General features: G+C 37.5%; 1 protein-coding gene across 4 annotated transcripts in view; it reads left to right on the top strand.

Annotated features, from left to right (window-relative positions):
• The window catches only part of PDE10A (phosphodiesterase 10A), a 584018-nt gene that overhangs the window by 458847 nt on the left and 101699 nt on the right, over window positions 1-23472 (top strand). For all 4 annotated transcript variants that reach the window (XM_060283260.1, XM_060283259.1, XM_060283262.1 and 1 more), the window contains one exon: window positions 13101-13129. In XM_060283260.1, the coding sequence (XP_060139243.1) occupies window positions 13101-13129 (29 nt within the window). The remainder of the gene's footprint in view (window positions 1-13100; window positions 13130-23472) is intronic.

The raw sequence follows: 23472 nt of genomic DNA, 5'->3' as shown, positions 1-23472 counted from the left end.
TTGGACCACCAGAGACCTCCCGGTCCCATGTAATATCAATGGGCCAGAGCTCTCCCAAGGATCTCCATCTCAACGCTAAGACCCAGCTCCACTCAACGACCAGCAAGCTACAGTGCTGGACACCCCATGCCAAACAACTAGCAAGACGGGAACACAACCCCACCTGTTAGCAGAGAGGCTGCCTAAAATCATAATAAGTTCACAGACAGCCCAAAACACACCACTGGACGTGGTCTTGCCCACCAGAAAGACAAGATCCAGCCTCATCCACCAGAACACAGGCACTAGTCCCCTCCACCAGGAAGCCTACACAATGCCCTTAACCAACCTTAGCCACTGGGGGCAGACACCAAAAACAACGGGAACTACAAACCTGCAGCCTGTGAAAAGGAGACCCCAAACAGAGTAAGTTAAGCAAAATGAGAAGACAGAGAAACACACAGCAGGTGAAGGAGCAAGGTAAAAACCCACCAGACGAAACAAATGAAGAGGAAATAGGCAGTCTACCTGAAAAAGAATTCAGAGTACTCATAGTAAAGATGATCCAAAATCTTGGAAATAGAAAGGAGAAAATACAAGAAACATTTAACAAGGACCCAGAAGAACTAAAGAACAAACAAATAATGATGAACAACACAATAAATGAAATTAAATTGTTCTCTGGAAGGAATCAATAGCAGCATAACTGAGGCAGAAGAATAGATAAGTGACCTGGAAGATAAAATAGTGGAAATAAGTACTGCAGAGCAGAAAAAAGAATGAAAAGAATTGAGGACAGTCTCAGAGACCTCTGGGACAACATTAACCTCACCAACATTCCAATTATAGGGGTTCCAGAAGAAGAAGAGAAAAACAAAGGGACTGAGAAAATATTTGAAGAGATTATAGATGAAAACTTCCCTAATACGGGAAAGAAAATAGTCAATCAAGTCCAGGAAGCACAGAGAGCCCCATACAGGATAAATCCAAGGAGAAACACACCAACACACATATTAATCAAACTATCAAAAATTAAATACAAAGAAAAAATATTAAAAGCAGCAAGGGAAAAGCAACAAATAACATACAAGGGAATCCCCATAAGGTTAACAGCTGATCTTTCAGCATAAACTCTGCAAGCCAGAAGGGATTGGCAGGACATATTTAAAGTGATGAAATGGAAAAACCTACAACCAAGATTACTCTACCCAGCAAGGATCTCATTCAGATTCAACAGAGAAATTAAAACCTTTATAGACAAGCAAAAGCTAAGAGAATTCAGGACTACCAAACCAGCTCTACAACAAATGCTAAAGGAACTTCTCTAGGCAGGAAACACAAGAGAAGGAAAAAAACTACAATAACAAATCCCAAACAATTAAGAAAATGGTAATAGGAACACACATATTGATAACTACCTTAAATGTAAATGGATTAAATGCTCCAACCAAAAGACATAGACTGGCTGAATGGATACAAAAACAAGACCTGTATATATGCTGTCTACAAGAGACCCACTTCAGACCTAGGGACACACACAGACTGAAAGTGAGGGGATGAAAAAAGATATTCCATGCAAATGGAAATCAAAAGAAAGCTGGAGTAGCAATTCTCATATCAGACAAAAAAGACTTTAAAATAAAGAGTATTACAAGAGACAAAGAAGGACACTACATAGTGATCAAGGGATCAATCCAAGAAGAAGATATAACAATTGTAAATATTTATTCACCTAACATAGGAACACCTCAATACATAAGGCAAAACCTAACAGCCATAAAAGGGGAAATTGACAGTAACACAATCTTAGTAGGGGACGTTAACACCCCACTTTCACCAATGAACAGATCATCCAAAATGAAAATAAATAAGGAAACACAAGCTGTAAACAGTGTGTTAAACAAGATGGACTTAATTGATATTTATAGGACATTCCAGCCAAAAACAACAGAATACACTTTCTTCTCAAGTGCTCATGGAACATTCTCCAGGATAGATCATACCTTGGGTCACAAATCAAGCCTTGGTAAATTTAGGAAAATTGAAATTGTATCATGTATCTTTTCTGACCACAATGCTATGAGACAAGATATCAGTTACAGGAAAAAATCTGTAAGAAATAAAAACACATGGAGCCTAAACAATTCACTACCAAATGACCAAGAGATCAGTGAAGATATCAAAGAGGAAATCAAACAACTACCTAGAAACAAATGACAATGAAAACGCGATGACCCAAAACCTATGGGATGCAGCAAAAGCAGTTCTAAGAAGGAAGATTATAGCAATGCAATCCTACCTCAAGAAACAAGAAAAATCTCAAACAAACAACCTAACTTTACACCTAAAGCAATTAGAGAAAGAAGAACAAAAATACCCCATGGTTAGCTGAAGGGAAGAAATCATAAAGATCAGATCAGAAATAAATGAAAAAGAAATGAAGGAAAAGATAGCAAAGATCAATAAAACTAAAAGCTGGATCTTTGAGAAGACAAACAAAATTGATAAACCATTAGCCAGATTCATCAAGAGAAAAAGGAGAAGACTCAAATCAATAGAATTAGAAACAAAAACGGAGAAGTAACAAATGACACTGCAGAAATACAAAGGATCATGAGATATTACTACAAGCAACTATGTGCCAATAAAATTGACAACCTGGAAGAAATGGACAAATTCTTAGAAAAGCACAACCTTCCGAGACTGAACCAGGGAGAAATAGAAAATATAAACAGACCAATCACAAGCACTGAAATTGAAGCAGTGATTAAAAATCTTCCAACAAACAAAAGCCCGGGACCAGACGGCTTCACAGGCGAATTCTATCAAACATTTAGAGAGCTAATACCTTTCCTTCTCAAACTCTTCCAAAATATAGCAGAGGGAGGAACACTCCCAAACTCATTCTACGAGGCCACAATCACCCTAATACCAAAACCAGACAAAGATGTCACAGAAAACAGAAAACTACAGGCCAATATCACTGATGAACACAGATGCAAAAATCCTCAACAAAATACTAGCAAACAGGATCCAACAGCACATTAAAAGGATCATAAAGCGTGATAGTGGGGTTTATCCCAGGAATGCAAGGATTCTTCAATATACGCAAATCAATCAATGTGATACACCATATTAACAACTGAAGGACAAAAACCATGTGATCATCTCAATAGATGAAGAAAAAGCTTTTGACAAAATTCAACACCCATTTATGATAAAAACCCTCCAGAAAGTAGGCATAGAGGGAACTTACCTCAACATAATAAAGGCCATATATGACAAACCCGCAGCCCACGTTATTCTCAATGGTGAAAAACTGAAACCATTTCCACTAAGATCAGGAACAAGGCAAGGTTGCCCACTCTCACTACCATTATTCAACATAGTTTTGGAAGTTTTAACCACAGCAATCAGGGAAGAAAAAGAAATAAAAGGAATCCAAATCAGAAAAGAAGCAGTAAAACTGTCACCGTTTGAAGATGACATGATACTATACATAGAGAATCCTAAAGATGCTACCAAAAAACTAGAGCTAATCAATGAATTTGGTAAAGTAGCAGGATACAAAGTTAATGCACAGAAATCTCTTGCATTCCTATACACTAATGATGAAAAACCTGAAAGAGAAATTAAGGAAACACTCTCATTTACCATTGCGAAAAAAAGAGTAAAATACCTAGGAATAAAGCTACCTAAGGAGACAAAAGACCTGTATGCAGAAAACTATAAGACACTGATGAAAGAAATTAAGGGTGATACCAACAGATGGAGAGATACACCATGTTCTTGGATTGGAAGAATCGACATTGTGAAAATGACTCTACTACCCAAAGCAATCTACAGATTCAGTGCAAGTCCTATCAAACTACAAATGGTATTTTTCACAGAACTAGAACAAAAATTTTCACTATCTGTATGGTAACACAAAAGACCCCAAATAGCCAAAGCAATCTTGAGAAATTAAAATGGAGCTGGAGGAATCAGGCTCCCTGACCTCAGACTATACTACAAAATGACAGTAATAAAGACAGTATGGTACTGGCACAAAAACAGAAGTATAGATCAATGGAACAGGATAGAAAGCCCAGAGATAAACCACACACATATGGTCACCTTATCTTTGATAAAGGAGGCAAGAGTATGCAATGGAGAAAAGACAGCCTCTTCAATAAGTGGTTCAGGGAAAACTGGACAGCTACATGTAAAAGAATGAGATTAGAACACTCCCTAACACCATACACAAAAATAAACTCAGAATGGATTAACGGCCGAAATGTAAGACCGGACACTATGAAACTCTTAGAGGAAAACATAGGAAGAACACTCTATGACATAAATCACAGCAAGATCCTTTTTGACCCACTTCCTATAGAAATGGAAATAAAAACAAAAATAAACAAATGGGACCTAATGAAACTTCAAAGCTTTTGCACAGCAAAGGAAACCATAAACAAGACGAATAGAAAACTCTGAGAATGGGGGAAAATATTTGCAAACGAAGCAACTGATGAAGGATTAATCTCCAAAATTTACAAGCAGCTCATGCAGTTCAATATCAAGAAAACAAACAACTGAATCCAAAAATGGGCTGAAAACCTATATAGACATTTCTCCAAAGAAGATATACAGATGGCCAAGAAGCACATGAAAAGCTACTCAACATCACTAATCATTAGAGAAATGCTAATCAAAACTAAAATGAGGTATCACCTCACACCCATCAGAATGGCCATCATCAAAAAATCTACAAACAATAAATGCTGGAGAGGGTGTGGAGAAAAGGGAACACTCTTGCACCATTGGTGGGAATGTAAAGTGATACAGCCACTATGGAGAACAGTATGGAGGTTCCTTAAAAAACTACAAATAGAGCTACCATATGACCCAGCAATCCCACTACTGGGCATATACCCTGAGAAAACCATAATTCAAAAAGAGTCATGTACCAAAATGTTCATTGCAGCTGTATTTACAATAGCCAGGACATGGAAGCCACCTAAGTGTCCATCGACAGATGAATGGATAAAGAAGATGTGGCACATATATACAATGGAATATTACTCAGCCATAAAAAGAAACTAAATTGAGTTCTTTGTAGTGAGGCAGATGGACCTAGAGACTGTCATACAGAGTGAAGTAAGTCAGAAAGAGAAAAACAAATACCATATGTTAACACATATATATGGAACATAAAAAAAAAAGAAAACTGGTTTTGAAGAACCTAGGGGCAGGACAGGAATAAAGATGCATACGTAGAGAATGAGCTTGAGGACACAGGGAGGGGGAAGGGTAAGCTGGGACGAAGTGAGAGAGTGGCATGGACATATATACACTACCAAACGTAAGGTAGATAGCTAGTGGGCAGCAGCCGCATAGCACAGGGAGATCAGCTCGGTGGTTTGTGACCACCTAGAGGGGTGGGATAGGGAAGGTGGGAGGGAGGGAGACGCAAGAGGGAAGAGATATGGGGATATATGTATATGTATAGCTGATTCACTTTGTTATACAGCATAAACTAACACACCATTGTAAAGCAATTATACTCCAATAAAGATGTTAAAAGGAAAAAAAGATCTCTGTTGACATAGCAGTGTGTGATGTCCAAATTTCACGGAATTTTGTATGCTCCAGAGAATTTGTGAAATCTAGAGGTGATCAGTACATTCTGGGATTTTTTTCCCCATCCTCAGAAAACTCCTAGACCATGAAGACTTCGATGCTAAGCCCTTTTTTGTTGATTATTTTTATAAATATGATAGGAAAGCTTTGGATTTCTCATATCCCCACATCCTCAATATTGAAGCATCGTTATAAAGATATGTTTTAAAAGGCATAAAATATTGTAAGAGTTTTAGGAAGCCTCAATAATTTTTTTATTTATAATTTTTACCTATCTATTATAATAAATTTTTAAGTTCCTTAGCTGTTTCTAAATAGTTACTTGAAACTATGAATTTTGGAAGACATTATTGAATATAGAACTTCCCATGCTAAAAGGTGACTAATTCTCCAAATGTTAACGGAGTTTACATTTAATTACTTTGGTTTCTTCTGTCAGAATGATAGAATTGCTTCTCTATTTCAACAGCTCACATGTTATCAATTGAGAAACTAAGATCAGCTCTGCCATTTGCCTCTGGGAGAGATGTTGCTCAGGTTGCTAACGGTGAACGTTACAGTGAGTTACAGTTGTCACGAACATGATACCAAAGCAGAGTTCAAAGACACAGAATCCACACAGCTCCAGGACATTTAGAGATAGCTAAGTTCTATAATGCAATATATAGAAATGGAGAGAAACATAGTAAGTGAATGTTTAATGATACCTAATGATTGTTTAATGATAACTTTGCTTATATATATATATATATATATATATATACACACACACATATATTTGTAGGTATAAGGAAGGTACTTTGTAAGTTATTACATTATATACAGAAGACCACCTGCAATTCACACAATGCCTTTTTAAGCCATCACTCTTCATTTATAGAATTGGAAAGCTTCATGGACTAACTCTCACTAGGAATGGTCTCCTTCTGTTTATATAGAAATAAATGCAAAGAATAGACTACGATGGGCTGTGCTAGAAAATGTGATTCTGTAAGTTACTGAAACTCATTAGAGTCCTTCAGGGAAAAAAAATAATTTTTCCTGTTTTGTGATATAGCTTGTAAACTTATTATTTCCTCCCCCCCTTTTTGACCAAGACTACAATAAGTATATAGTTCTTTATACTGTCCAGGTATTTAGTGATTTGTAGATTATTTCATGTTTCCTCATCAGTAACTGCAAAATAGAGGGTTTATTGGCAAAAATCAATCCATCTGGTACTTCAGGTCTTGATTACATGGCTCATATTCTTCCATAAATTCCTGGTTTTTAGCGTTAGAAAATTGAAGTAAGAAGCATAACAAAAGTGAAGTGATTTGAGCACTATGTTTAATAGTTAGGCCACGAGATTTTAAACCGTTGGCAAAGGTAACAATCTCCTAATGTTTTACCAGAACGTTGCTGTCTGTATGCAAAAGAATCATTATATCTTAATCATTTAAGAATCATTTTTTGAGATGCCTCCACCCCCCAGTAATGTAAAAGAAATATTAGATGTGGCCTCTTGTCTCCAGGAACTTGTATTCAGTGAAGAAGTTAAGTCATTCGTATGTATATAATTATCCACACAAAGCAGAATGTAGTCGATGCCAGGTTGAATGCAGAGAAAGAAAAGTGCAATTTATTGAGAGCCCGCTCTGTGCAAAAACTTTGTGTACATTATCTCACCTGATCCCAGCACCTCCTGAAGTGACCTCATTTTATACATGTGAGATTACCAAGTTTGGAAGGTCAAGGAGCCCATGTATGGTTTGTAAGTGAAGCTGAGAGTTGAAAACAGATCTCTTTGGACTCTGAGCCTATCTTCTTTTTTAATGTAGCAGTCTGCTCTCCTCACAGGAAAGGAGTGTGTGAGAATTCTGAGGGAAGACATATAGTGAGCCTATGTGCTTTTGAGAGGGCCTCGGAGACAAGATACAAATTGAGCTGAGTCTTGAAAGACTTCAGTGTGTGGGAAGAGGGAGGAATCAACTTTGAGGAAACAGCAGGCACCCTCATGCCTCAGTGTCTTTGCTCAGGCCGATCCCTCCGCATGGAATGCTTTTCCCTTTTCCTCAGCTGCTTCTATAGCCCATCCCCTGGAGGAGGTCTTCTCTAACCACACTTTCATCTGCAGCCTGCCCCCAGCCACTCCCCCCTTGCTTTCTGATCCTTCTTAACCTGGTCTACTTCGTTACCACTTCCAGCTTGCTGTATAATTTAGTTATTTATCACGTTTATGGACCATCTCCTGCCTTTAGAATAAAGCTTCAGGAGGACAGGGATTACTGTCTTTTTTTGTTCTCAGATATATTGTAGGCACCGAGGATAGTGCCAGGAACTTAGTTATTGAGTAGGTGCTCAAAAAATACTTGTTGTTGGAAGGTATGAAGATTTTGGGTTAAGAGTGAGCAAAGCATATTTGGGGCTCTAGTAAGACCAGTTGAGTCCTGTTGTTACAGATTCCAGTTGGAAAAATAGAACCAAATTGTGAGGACTTGAATCCTAAGCAAAGGGATTCGTTTATTTTTGCTAGGAATCGGAGAGCTTTCTGAAGATTTTATTTTAAATAATGATGTATTGATTTAATGATATAAAAGTAATATCCTATTAACATTTTATTACATTTCCTTCATTTCCTTTCCTCATTTCCTTTGGAGGGCTTTCTGTTTCACCTGGTAAAATTGGCTTAATCAATAGGGAAATAAACTGTCTCACATATGAAGAAGCTTTTAGGTAAGACAGTCTTCAAGGCTGGCTGATGAAATTGGTTAGAAATGTCTCCAGAGATCCAGCTTTTCTCTCTTTCCTCTCCCCCAGCTGCCCTCTCCTTCTGCCCAATGCTCTGTGCCCGCCTCCCCTTCTCCTCTGTTGCCCTTGCTGGGTTATTGTTTGGGGTTGACTCCTCTCATGACTACAAGTGGCTCCTGCCACCAACTAGGGCCAAAAGCTACCTTTTTGTTTGCTCTCAAAGCCATGGAATTGAAGTCCTCCCCTTTGGTATGATTGAGCCAACTGAGACATTTATTCAGTATCTGGCCATATTAGACATCTGATAGATATTTGTGGATTGAGTCGTCAAGATTGCATTGTTAGAAGACACATAGCTGTCTCTAGACAAGCTCCATAGCTGTGCCAGAAATGGCTGGAGGAGGCGGAATGGAGCCGCACCAGCTCCTAAGAGATGGAGATTTGTATAAACGATGGCTGGTTTATTCATTTTCATGGGAAATACTTATTTCCCACAAGGAGAAGACAAGTATGCTCCACTTACATTATCTGCAGAGACTGCAAGGCAAAGTGAGATGGATAATCTTGAAGGACTGAGGTGCAGTGACATCTTTGCAATGATCCCCAAGTTCTCTATCCTGTGGTCCCTGTTTCTCCTCTCTGGATACATAGTATCGATGCGTGACTTCTTAGACTTCTTTTCTTATAACTACAGGATGAGCACTGAAAGCCGAGAACTTAACCGTGGAAGGTTTAGTCAAAATAACTTATATTGTACTTCAAGGAAATGATAATCGATCTAAAAAGTTTTCTTTTTAACAATATTAAAACACATTTATACATGTATAAATTATACACGACCATAATTGTTTTCATTTCAGACTTGTAACATGATATACTGAAGAAAACATAATTTGTAATTGAAACCAATTTGTGTGTCTATGTATATAATTTATAAAATGTGTATGTGTTTACATACACTTATAGGTTAAATACATATACATATATTTTAACTTAACCAAATCATGGACAATTTTTCATGTCAATAAATAAACATAAACATTCATCATCATTTTTAGCAGCTGCAGTCTTGGATTATGTTGAATCTGTTTTCTTTATTGTAAAAAAATATATATTCTTTTTCAGTAGGAGGATTTTAAAAGATCAACAAAGAATAAAATTACTTAAGGATCATAAGACTCAATCAAAACTCTTTAATGCTTGGTTTTAAGTGGACCTTTTTTAGATCTATAATAATTTATTAAACTAATTTTGTTATTCTATTTGTTATTTTTCTTTATCACATTTTGTTTTTCTTTAATGGTATTCACTTTTGTCTATAGTTTTTATGCCTCAAATAGTAAGAAAATTTAATAATTTCTTATTGATTCTAAAGAATATGAGTTTCAGTGGAATTTTTGTCTACTCTGTATTTCTGGAGCTCTTACTTCAAGGCTAAACCCCAGAGTAAAGACGAATATTAGAAGCAGACACAGAACTTTAAATCAGTCATCGTAATGTAAATTCCTTTAAGTTCTGCTTATAAATTTGGATTCATTCCTGAAATCCCATTTCATATTAAGAAATATCAAAATTGATCACAAAAAACAACGTACAAATGTGTGCACAGTTATAAGGATTTATAAAATATTCCAAGTTAAGTACTTGCTGAAAGGTGTACTTACTAAGAAATCCTCCAGGGGATTTTTTGTTGCATGAGCTATTCTTCCTAAGGCTTTAAAAAATTATTAAAATGATGCTTACATTGAAGACGGTTTCTTTTTTTTTTACAAAAATAAATTTCTCTTTAACAAGCATCAATATTCCCTTTCTGAAATTATCTAAAATTTTTTCTTGTTTATTCTTCCCACTAGAATTTAAGCTTCTTGAGAACAGGGTTAATTAAATGCCTGGCACATAGTGCATCCGTAGTACACATTTCTTGAATAAACAAATGTTTACAGAACCCTAAAGCCACATAAAAATTAGTGTCTGCTGTTGCTAACATTTTTGTTGCTAATCTGATGCTCATGAAGGACTCAAAATCTCCCACCCATGGCAGTTTCCTTCTTTTCCATGATTGCCTGTCCCTTCACTTTTAAGTGAGCTTCATTCCTGAACCATGTGAAATGCCACTCAGACAGTTTAGCTGGGGGTACGTGTTGGAAGTGTACAGAGACGTTCCAGAGTTGTGGGTTCTTAGGAATCATTCTAAGTTGTGGTCTCTTAACCTTACATTACAAATGTTTTTGTGGAAAAGAATATTTTTCAGTATCAAATTATATTGATAGGATGTTGTCTCACTTCAGGCTTATAAGGTGGCAAAAGAAGTCAGACACCTTGCCAAAAAGTAAGGCAGCAAGTGACAGGCCATGTGGGCTTCTGACCACAGTGCACGCTCTGAGCCACTAGCTGTGCCACCTCTGCTATGCGGTCATCCTGTCCTCTCCATTGTGGACGAGAAAGTGAATAGATTGTCTGCAACATGCTGAAACTTGCCTTAGGCAAGAGAGTTCGACAAAATGAAAATTCCAAGTATAGGAAATAGGAAGGAAGCTTCCCTTATCCTAACAAATTCACTGGACCCATTAATTTCCTCAGCTAAAAGACCATGTTCCCTAAATGGACTTGACATTCATTTAACAAAAATTGTTTGGCTTCTAAGTTGGAGAAAGAGATAGATGATTTATTTCTAAATCTGTACATAAGGTGAAGAATCCAGAAATAAGTTATAGGTAGCATTTTTCTTTCAAATACTTTGTCCATAAAGCAAGAAAAAAATTGGTTTTTATAAATACTTATCAGTAGAGTTTCTTATGCACACTCAAGTTTGAGAAGCACTAAGCAAAACTAAAGGAAAAAGCAAAGGGGACGTTTATGTACAGATGTCTGGACATTCGAGCTCTTCTTCCTTTGAACTAACTTTCAGATCGTACTGATGACTGGAGAGTGGAAGGTGCCAAAAGGTCACAGCTTGAAAACTCCATTCAGTCCCACAGTAAACTTGTTCACACAGCTGCTGCTTTCCTTTGCATGTTTTAATCAACCTTGAATTTTCAACCCTGTTCATTGAATTTCTTAGATAAAAATTAAAAACAATTTAAAACATATATGCCTCTACAACTTTATAATCTGTTAACAAATTTGTCATGATGATTAAATCAAAGAGTCCCATCTTCAGAGAGGTTTAGAAAAGAATAAGAGGTTAGGAGTTAAAGAATAAATGAAAATGTTTCTATGATGTGACTTCAGTGTATAAGATAAAATAAATGTTTTTCCTATAACATGGTTACATTCTTAGGGAAATCGGATGCAATGCTCAAACCGTTATGGAACAATTATAAGAAAAATATATAAGCAAGTAGGTATTAATACAGTAATACAAAAAAATAGGAACTGCTTATTGAACGCTTACTATCTGATAGTCCCAAGCTTGCTAATTTTGAAAAGGTTCCCAGGTAAAGGCAACATGCATCAAGTTTTGAAGTCTAATTTACTTTAAATTATGAAGCATCCAAGGAGCATGATAGATGCGATATTTTTGAAAGATAAACTGGGTGGGTGAGTGTGTGTGTGTGTGTGCGCGTGTGTGTGTAGGCATGATTGCGAGGGCAGATATTGGATTCAGGGATCAGCTTAAAGGTTACTGGTTGATAGGTGATTTGGAACTAGACTTAATGTTGTTTGTGGAAATGGATGGTAAGCAGTAAATCTGAGAAAGATAAGAAAAAAGAGGAAACAAAAGGACTCAGTGGTTTAGTTAAAAGAATATTGAAGGAGAAAGAAGAATCCCAGCCCTGTCTGGGCTTGTGAACTTTGTCAGTGTTGAGATAGGTTAGGCTGTGCTTTTATGTAGAATACATTAGAAATCTGCTGTGTTAAGTGTGTGCTGGTGGTGGTAGTTAGAGGGGGTTTGGTTGCTAAACAAGGCACAAGATAGCAACAGCATGAAATTAAAGGCTGCCTCCCTGTGAGCGGTCTGGAGAGGCCCAGCTCCAGTCACCCTTCCTCTGGAAGGGCCATATCAACACCTTTTCTCTGGGTCAGAGCCAGTTACTGGGCATGGGATACTCTTAACCAGTGGACCTAAAGTGGAGTCTTGGACAGTTTGTTTCTTGTACCCTGCTGGTGGACACAGGCATATTCTTGCCCTGTAGCCAGATTCGTGGCGAGAGCCCTTCAGAGGGCCTCAGCTAGACCAGGTCAGTCCATGAGTCTGATTTTACTAGTGAAGAATGCTGACGTGCTGGTACAACCCCCCCGCCCCCGCCAACTCCTGGGACCCGTGGTACAAAGCAGCACTATTAATAGGTGTGTTTCACGCCTTAACCAGGGAGCCATGCAGGCACATGTCTTATTTCAGCAAATTAGAAATGCTGGAAATAACCCTCACAGCGCAAGTGCCAATGACCATTTGAGATATTCATGTGGGTTGTGTCATTTAGAATATTGCAAATATTACAAACCCTTTCTAGGTACGTGTATTTGATAAACCACAGTGTAGCCATATTTGCAGGTACTACCATTTTAGAAACTCTAAAAAGGTACTCTTGAAAATGACTGGCAAACTGTTGTGTTATTTCATTTCCCTCCAAAATTAATACATACATCTAGCTCTAAGCTTACTGTTTAACTTTTATAGAGTTTTAAAACCAAATTCCTAGATTTCACAAGCGGAGGCATTGCAAATAGCCTTCTAGTTTATTGAGCGTGAATGACATGTTCTGTATTTCAGAAACTACTCAGACTTTCTAATTGTATTTTTTCTCCCTTCCTTCTCCATCCCCCAGATGAATCATCTCCTAAGGAAGTCAGCAGGGTAAGTAACGTGAATATCATTTTTGGTACCACAATATAGGAAATAAATTCTTTTGTATATTTTCAGTGCGCTAACGTGTTTAAGTGTTAGAAGAATAATTACAAAAAGTGAGTGCCCTCTCCAGCGTATCACTCATCAGTATGGAGTAAAGCCAGTGAGGAGAGAGGTGTGAAATTGGAGGCCTCAAACTGAATACAGCTAACAGATGCGTTCCATTTGGCCTGCCCATGCTTATGGGGTTTTCTGAATTTTTTGCCAACATTTAGATGTTGAGAGAGTGCATATTAAGATTGGATTTCTGGCTTCTCTTGAAAAGCCATAAGATAAGGCAGCACTGACACCGAGTTCCCATGTGGCGACGGTCTGCTCAGGCCGCTTCCTCACCGTCCCCTGCTCAGTGGCTTTGCACGTGTGCTACTGGGCTAACCCTGCCTTTAAGTTCATGCACCTTCTTTCTGGGAGAACAAAAGGTGACAACTCGTGAGCTGAAGACGTGATGTTCTTCGGTACTTTTAGAAATACTAAATGCATCGTTCTCACGTTCAAGAGAAACACTTAGTGTTAAAGTTATGAGACTTAAATTTAAAAGCTTATGGGGAATGAGTATCGAGAGCATTTTAGCATGCCATGTTTAATGCTACAAAATTATAATTCTGTAATTACATATGAAAAAGAATCTTAACTATATATCCTGTTTACAGATAAAGATCTTAAAATGTGGATTCAGTGTTGAAAATAATCAGAATTGTATCTGATGCAACCTTATGTAAGAGATCACTCTTTATCATAAGATATAAACTGAAGTACTGTTATCAGGATCACATATATAGATCTATTCCTTTATTTTTAATTATCTGTAGAAAGGAATCTTTAAAATGACAAGGACCATTGTTGGAGACTGGGCAGAATTTCTTCTGTCCCTAGCAACCTAACAGACTCGTAAGAGTTCTGTAAGTCTCAGGGTTTTCCTGGGTACATGCACTATTAACTTCACATTTACAGGATTCACGCCTGGAAAGTTCCCAAGACTGAGTGCTTCGAGGTATATTAGGGGACAGAGGGATCAGCCTGGAATTTTACAGCTACTGAGAGCAGCAGAAATGGCTGAAAAGCCATGTTTGAGGATAAAAGAATATTCTCACAAGTGGACCTGGGCCGTCATAAGATACTGGGGTGTCGATATTGGCAAAGCTACTGTCTCAGATCTCTGAGATAGTACCAGGTGTCTATAAAACCAGGACAGTAGGAAAAAAACCTACAACTTACTCATCAATATTCTTGTTTTAGAATAACTTTAGTTTATAGGGAAACCCTGACCTCAATTTAACCTTTATAGCCTTCAGAAGATTTTAGACATTGTTGTTGTTTTTGAGAGAAGTGGGAAAAGAGATGCCCAGAAAGGTGATTTCAACCCACCCCATGTTTTCCTTACACCCTGTTCTGCTCACAGCAAAGACCAGAGCTGCCCTTCTGATACCTTGCTTATTTCAATATGTTAACTCTATCCACCTGTTTGGTGGAACTCGCCCTTCACCTCCAGGGTCCCCCAGTTTAAAGATTTTGTACCATACTCTCTGTCATAACTGATTTTGTTACTGCAGCTCACTCTTTCAATTATAAGCCAGGTTCTATTTGGGGAGAACAGCTATATAGACAAGGAGTAGACTTTTTAATTGAATGCATTTCTATATATTTTAGTTATGCAAAATATCGCCACAAGACATCTTGGATTCAGATTGCCACCTACTTCTTACTATGCCAGTGCCTTCTTCCGGGTGAAGAGAGAAGAGATGCAGACAATACCACACACTATCTTTAAGCCCATTAGAAATGATGATAAACTATACATAGTCATTTTTTCTTTGCTATTATTTTATAAAATTCTTTTACTTTATACCAAATTTGGAGAAAATGCAATTCCAGGTGAGAAATCATAATTATATGAACAGATAACCTAGAATAGTATCAGTTGCCAGGATCTTTAAAAGTTGTTTTTTTTTTGGTTTTTTTTTTCTGAATATACCCCAGATCTTGGTCAGTTCTGATACATAGAATTTGCATTATAAAATAGTATACCAATGTTTTAAGTTAAAATTAAGCTTTAGAAATCCTAGTGCAAACTTTTGGTAACTGGTGACTGGCCACAGGGCACATCCATTGTCAAAAGCATGCTCTTGAGTGAGGCAGATTCTTACCCCTCCAGGCAGTTCCGGTTATTGTGACATACTTTCTCACTTAGCGCCAAACAACCTCTCTTTAATTGCCATCGACTAGTATTGTTTTGACTTTTGTAGCAGCTCCAAAAAGGCTATACCCCCTACTCCATACAGAGCTCTTTAATTAGAGGGATTGTGTTCTGTCTTTCCCAGTGAGACACACTCACTTAAAATAATTTTTTTTCCCGTGGGCCTCCTTAGGGTCTGGGTTGACATTCTCTGGACAGAGTATGCATTATTAATATATTTTTTAGAAGGTGGAGGCAATGCCATGACGTTATAGACCAATTGTGGCTTGACCCTGGTAAGACGAGGTAGGCCAGGTAGCCCTCGGACACTATGTATCTGTAATAGGGTTTAGGGAGAATTAGCTTTTCCAAGAAAATATAGGACATTCTGGTTATTGATCCAGAAATGGAAGATGTTTTTTCCATGAAGTCAAGTCAGATCTATAAGTCTGAAGCCCTTTCTCCGTCCCCTCTTTCTTCCTCTCTTTCTCCTTCCATCCCTCCCTCTCTCCGTGCCTTCCTCCTTACCTGCCATTCCATAGACAAATATTTCTTGGGCATTTATATGCCAGGCACTGTTCTAGGTTTTAGGGATACAGTGCAGAACAGTATTCCAGTTATCATAGTATGGAAGGTGGTGGTGGAGACAGTTGCAAGTTTTTTTTAATTTTTATGTATCAGGCAGTGATAAATATTATGATAAGTACATAGAAGAATAAAGCAGAATGAGCTGATAGAGAGTGATGGTGGATTAGGAGTGGTCTTAACTGTAGAGACAAAGCCAGGACAGAGGATGTGGTGCTAGGGGTGTGAGTGTGCAGCCAGGGATGGCTCACCAGGGTAATTGAGGAAATATTATGGGAGATGAAGGAGGGAACCATGCTGAGAACTGCGGGAGGAGCACTCCAGGCAGATGGCACAGCAAGTGCAAGGGCCCAGAGGCAGGAAGGTTCACGTTACAGAAGGAGGTCATCTGGGCCAGAACTGAATGAGTGCAGGAAAGAGCCCTGGTCAGAGAGGTTGAGGCAGGAGGGGGTCTAGAGGGATGTGGTAGCTGTCATATCTGTGTCATTTGTTTTCATCTAGTCAGCGAAGTTAATCTTTTATTTGACTATTATTGTTGTTGTTGTTGTTAAGTGGTTCCAGCTTCTGACAGGAAAAGAGAGAGAAAACAAGATAAGAAGAGTATTTGGGTCCTTAGTGCTAGAATATGAGAAGTTTAGCCAGGTCTAGAATTCGTGGGTACTGTCTTTGTCGCTCAAAATGCTGTAGATACGTTTCATTATATTCTAATTTTTATATAGCAGTTTTAGTCTTATGAAATATGTCCTGAGGAAAAACACTGATTCAAGGCTACTTGGTCAAAGGACACAAATATTTTATGACAATTAATATACATTGTTAAGTTGGTTTATCAAATTATTGTTCCAATTTAAGGTTTCATTTTAACCCAATTTGATTAGCAATTATATCTCTTCTTGTGTAAATGGCATGCCATTATTTTAATTTTTTTTTAAAGCAAATAAACATATTGCCATATGTTAACTATGTTTCTTTTTGTGTGAATTGCATCTCTATGTCTTTTGCGTGTGATACATTCAAAAGAACTTCTCTGGTATAGTGTAAATCACACTTAGATTTGAATTTCTACTTTGCCACTCTTCATCTGGGTGACCTTTTAAAAAAATAACTTTTAAAAGGCTCAAATGTAAAATGGGGACAAAATCTACCAAACCTAAGGTGTGCAATAGGATGAAAATTTATATTCTTATATTCATTTCTAGAACACCAAAAATAAACTTTTTAAAAGCAGAGGGAATTAATGAAAAGAAATTAATGGCCCACAATTTAAAATACAGTCTTGATTAATAATGAAAAAGATATTTTCTTAAATAGATCAATAAAATAGGCTGTGTTTGGCACTCTGTTCAAGAAATAAGAAAATAACGAATATTAAGGAATGCGAAAGGAAAGATAACTATAGTACAGGCAACAGGGCGATTATTACTCATTTAATAAGGAATAGTAGATACTAATGCATTTGAAAAATTAGATGTAATGGGAAATTTTAAGGAAATTATAAATTATTAAAATTGATTGAAAAAGAGTTAAGAAACCTAAATATATTGTTAACCAACGAAAAAAAACTGAAAAGTTATTAAAAGACCCCCCTAAAATGGCACCATACCCAAAAGCTTTTACTGGATAATTCCACCAAACATAAAAAAGGAGAAAATTCCTACATAATATAAAGTATGTATTTCCAAAGTTAAGAAAATAACTTATCTCACTCAAGACCGAATTTTATTCCTAAAACAAAACTTAGAGCATTATACAAAATAGAAAAAGTATTGACCAGTTTTACTAGCGCAAACGTGAGTGCAGAAATCTTAATAAATTCGGCAGGACTTTCATTGCCAAGGGTGGTGGCAGGTAGAGGCTAGTGCGGTCATCGTGGTGAGAGATGAAGATGGCTTGTCCCCGGCTGATGAGGATGGAGGTGGGGAGAAGTGTTTGGATTTGGTAGACTGAATTCTACGTATATTTGGAAAGTAGAGTGAACAAGAACTGCCGATTAATCAGACGTCTGGTATAAAAAGAGACAAAAAAGAGCAATGATCGCATCGAGGTTTTGCCTGAGCAGATGGAAGGGTGAGTTGCTACTACTTAGATGGGAGTGTTTGCCAGAGGGGCAGGTCAAGGTGTGTGTGGAGGAGGGGGAAACAGAAGCCACTACTGGGTGCTTAGTCTTAGATGTGCTAAGTCTGAGCTACTAGTAGATTTCTAAATAGAGATGTTAAGTAGTTGGCTGGGTATATTTAAGTCTGGAGTGTAGGGAAATGATCTGGATTAGAGATAGAACTCTGAGAAGTCTTAGTAACATGGACGAGTTGAGAATCATCAGCATGTAGGGTGGTATGCGGAGTGGTGAGGCTAGATGAGATCACCTAGGAAGTGCCTGTGGTTTGAGAAGAGGATAAAAACCAAAGGCCAGCCCCGGCACAGAACATTTAGAAGCCTGAGATGGGAGGAGGACCTACAGAGACTGAAGAGAGGTGTCCAAGGGGCAAGAGGAGGACCAGGGGTGTGTGCATCCTGGCAAGGAGGAGAAATTATGTCAAGACAGAGAGAATGATCACCGGTGTGTTAAATGCTGCCTGTATTTCAAGGGTAATGAAGCCTGAGAGTTGACAACTGGATTTGGCAATGTGGAGTCATTGGTGACATAAGTAAGAGCTGTTTCACTGGAGATATTAGGTTGAGTTTGAGAGAGAGAGAGAGAGAGAGAGAGAGAGAGGAAAGAGGGAGAAGGAGAAGGAGAGGGAGGGAGAGGGAGAGGAAGAAGAGAAATTGTAGGCAGCAAATAAAGACAATTGTTTTACGGAGTCTTGCCTTAAAAGAGAGAAGAGAAATAGGGTGGTAGCTAAATAGGGAGCTGAGATATTTTTCTTGAGATACAATTGACACATAATCTTTCGTTAGTTTCAGGTATACAACATAATGATTCAATATATGTGCATAGTGTGAAATTATCCTCACAATAGGTCTAGTTAACATCCACCACCACACATAGTTATAAATGTCTGTTTCCTTGTGGTGAGAACTGTAAGATTTACTCCCTTTAGCAAGTTTCAAATATCCAATACAGTCCTATTAATTATAGTCACGATGCTGTGCATTATATCCCCAGAACTTACTTATTTTATAACTGAATGTTTGTATCTTTTGACCACTTTCCAGTCTCCACCCCTGAGATATTTTCTTTTTAAAATGTTTGGTTTGTCTTTTTAAAAATGGGCTAAATGACAACAGAACTATACTAACGAAAATAATACAGTCGAGAGAGAAAGCATGATGATCTGGGACAGGGGGCAAGTTGGCTGCTGCACAGCCCTTGAGTGCTCAAGGGGCCTCACCCACCTTCGGCAGCCTCCTCAGGACACATCAAGTCTTTTCCTTCGCAACTAATTCCCATTTACTCACTTTCAATTTCTTTTTATACCATATCAGTCTTAAAAAGAATTTTTAATTGGTTATCAGAAAACAAATATAACCAAAGAAACAAAATAGGGGAAGAAACAGAAGAGGAGAAATAAAAATTGGAATAGTCAGTACTTTTCTATGAATAAGCAGGCTGTTAACTTCCAGTTACGTGAAACTGAACCAAAGTAGGTTGCTTCACTTGTGTAAAGTTGACCTTAAAAATAAAAGACAGTTATTTTACCAGCAAGGTATCTTTTTTTCAGGAGTAGCAGAGAATTGCAATTTGGGATAAGAATGTTATAGCAAAGACTGTAAGCAAGTCCAGACAAAGAAGAGGAATGGTCTTTTACAGAGGAAAAGGGGAGGTTTGGAGGGGCTCTTGATAAGCAAGGAGTCCACTGGAGGAAACTGGGAGTTCAGAGTGTAGTGTCTTTTCATTGGCTGAGTTGTGACAGTCTCTTGTTGGCTGGGCTGTGCCTGGGCGGGGTGAAGATTTTCTTTTCTTCTACTGGGTAGTTAGGTAGTAAGCAGCCTTCTCCCAGTTGGAGATGCAAGGTAGTCTCTTCCTGTTTGGGGTCTGCATGAGAGTTCCCCCTTCTGCCCTTAACTGATTCCAATTTAAATAAGGTTTCCTTTATTTATTTTTACATGTCTTAGGGAAGGATACCAATCAATTATTCTTAAGGGCAAAGTTTTTATTGTCATTACTAAATTTCATAAAAGTACAAATCTGTTTATATAATCTTACATCCATCTTTAGTAAGTTTCAGAGACATACTATTAAAATGTGGTTCGCTGTTCAGTAAGTGAAGGTGATATACAAACAGCGAGAGTAGGTAGACACATGGCAGAATTATCTGGAGTAATGTTTCATGTTACCTGTACCCCGCCTCCAGCTGATAATCACGGGGCTCATGTGCTGTGGCCCAAGGACAGAAGTTAGAATGTGTGGAGAAGCAGACAGAAAGCATGTCTTCTAAAATCTCCCTATATATAATTTACTTTAATCAGGATTTGGCTAAGAGGTGGGCTTTGGACAGTTGAATATGATACTTAGAAAGAAGGCCCTAGAGGACAGGCAGGTCACCGTCCCATTGATTATCAGCATATCTGTAGGACGGAGAAGCCAGAGCTGGCAGAGATGTAGCATTCCTATCAGGGAAAGTGAAATTCTGGCATTTTGGATTTTAAATATCAAAGAGCGCAACAAGTATTTCTCACCCTGATGGAAAATCACCCACTTTCCTGAGGAATACTGGCTGGAAGCCTGCAAGCAGGGTCTGTGTTTTCCATATCACACCGGTCAAAATAGCTTCAGGCACTCCAACTTGAGTTTTGTGGAAACCCCAAAGAAAATGTCTCATAAAGCATGGCATTGTTTGTTTTAGCTAAATTTCATTTCACAGGCTTTGCCGCTAGTTATTAACTATAGCCATAGAAACCCGTGTGGAGTATCAGTTCTAAGCACCTCGGTTTCCTGAGAGAACTAGTTGCAAAATATTTCCCTATGTAACTGAATGCATCCATCTGCTCTACGAAAATATTTCATTCTATTTACATACTGGAAAACGGTGGTCAAAGATAGTGATTTTTGTTTGCTTGTACTAAGGATGAAACCCATAATCTTAACAATAAATTAAACATACCAATCATCTGTCTATTAAAGTTTGTTCCTGATCAATGATAATAAAATGATATGAGTGATGTATAGAAGAATACAGATCCTATTAATCATGACGGTGGTGATTAAAAACAATATCAAACCATTATGATAATTCTTTTAAAAAATGGGAACTGAACACATTCTTCTTTCACAAGATTTTAAATTATTACCTGTTTTTTAAGACCCTTCTTGGCAACCACAACTTTATTTTAGAATATAGATGCTGAAAAGTGTTAACAATGGAGAAACAGTATTAAGCTGTTTGGTCTTAGTAGAGTTTGGTCTTGGCCACAGAACCAAAGGCTAATTAAAGGCCATTGTTTTGTGCACATTTCCTTATTGAATGAAAAACAAAAATAGTAATGATCCAGCCAAAGAGTAGTTGTGCATAAAATCCAGTTTCTCCTAGATCGCAGTTTATTACATTAAAGGTGGCAACAAAGTCATAAATATGTTTCATTTTTGCCGTAGATGTTATCACAAGCTGATATTTTCTTGTTTATCACTTTCTCCTCACTGGGATTTAAATTCTGTGAGCGTTAGAGCCTTATCTGATACTTACAATAGTGCTTGACACGTTGGTGAATAAATATTTGTTTAAAAAGACTTATTTACTTACTGACATTCAGAAGTATACCTACTAGGTAAAGCCCTTAGATACATCTTTTGTTTCTCTAACCTTCTCTTTATTCATCTTCTCCTGATAACTTAATTTGTTTTCTATTAGCGGTCTTAAGTGATTTGAATCTATTTTACTTGAGTGATTTGAAACTATTTTATCTTGAGTGATTTGAAACTATTTTATCTCCTGGAGTCATTCTTCCTAAATTAAATTTTTATTATGAAAAGCCCTTTCATCTCATGGACCTTTTCGCCCTAAATTAAATTAGTTAATAATAGTCCTTTGAAAACTTAAGTGTTCTTTAGGAATATTAGTTTTTATTATTTCTGTCCTTGTGTTGAGCTGATGATGTGTTTTCAAAAGAATGCCTCCCTCATTTATAGACTCTCAGCCTGCTTGCTTTCGCCGCTTTTAACGTGAATTTACTGTCTTTCGTAAGTGTAAGCTGTGATCATTCTGTCCTCATGTCCTGCTCGTTGCTCTCCTGCCTTCCTCCTGTTTTCTCCATCCTTTGCAGCTTTTCGTAAGACGCTTCCTCTGAACTAGCGCCACGTGTAGCCTTCCCTCTGCACTCAGTTATGTGGCAGGACAAGCGAGGCAGCTTCCTCTTAGTGTTAGGATGGGCTCAGTTAGTTAAGATGAATATCTACTAATCCCTTGCTTGCTGTTGAGGACTTCTTTTAAAATAAGCATTTGCAAAAGGGTCAGTAGCACCCTCTTTCCTAGCCCTGTTCTCTTTTTCTCCCACGATGCCTTTGAGGCCACAGGTTTTCTTAACTGTTCATTGCGATTGCTCATCCTTAGAGTAGTTAAAATTCTTCTGCCTATGGTGTTTGTGTGAAGTAAATGACCTATATTTATAACTTATTTTCCTCTAAAATACTCAAATCATTTTGATAACTTGATCTTTAATATATAACATTGAAAAATGTTTGCCACTTTCTTGTCAAGTTAAACATGCATTTACTTTTTGACCCAGGAATATCCCTGTCATGTATTTGCCTAGTATAATTTTGTTTCTATTTTTTTCTGAGAATTAAGTATTACTTTTTAAAAAATTTATTTTTTATTGAAGTATAGTTGCTATGCAATATTATATAAGTTACAGGTATACAGTTTAGTGATTAACAGTTTTTAAAGGTGATACTTCATTTATAGTTATTATAAAATATTGGCTATATTCTTCATGTTGTACAACATATTCTTGTAGCTTATTTTATATGTAATATAATAGCTTGTACCTCTTAATCCTCTACCCCTGTATTGCCCTTCCCCACTTCCCTCTCCCCACTGGTGACCATTAATTTGTACTCTATATCTGTGAGTCTGCTTCTTTTTCATTTTATTCACTAGTTGTATCTTTTATATTCCACATATGATATCATACAGTATTTGTCTTTCTATTTCTTATTTCACTTAACATAATGCTCTCCAAGTCCATCCATGTTGCTGCAAATGGGAAAATTCACTTCTTTTTTACCGCTGAGTAGTACTCCATTGTATATATATAGCACATCTTCTTTATCCATTCATCTGTTGATGGACACTTAGGTTGCTTCGATATCTTGGCAATTGTAAATAATGCTGCTATGAACACTGGGGTACATGTATCTTTTTGAATTAGTGTTTTTGGGTTTTTTTGGATATATACCCAGGAATGGAATTGCTGAGTCATAAGGTAGTTTTATTTTTAGTTTTTTGAGAAACCTCCATACTGTTTTCCACAGTGGCTGCACCAATTTATATTCCCACCAGCAGTGCACAAGAGTTCGCTTTTCAACAACATGTGTTATTTGTGATTTTTGATGATAGCCATTCTGATAAGTGTGAGGTAATATCTCACTGTGGTT

This window comes from Globicephala melas, chromosome 14 (assembly GCF_963455315.2).
Source record: "Globicephala melas chromosome 14, mGloMel1.2, whole genome shotgun sequence".
Lineage (NCBI taxonomy): Eukaryota > Metazoa > Chordata > Mammalia > Artiodactyla > Delphinidae > Globicephala > Globicephala melas.
The sequence above is the reverse complement of the archived record's forward strand: the minus strand, read 5'-3'. Positions and strand labels throughout refer to the sequence as shown.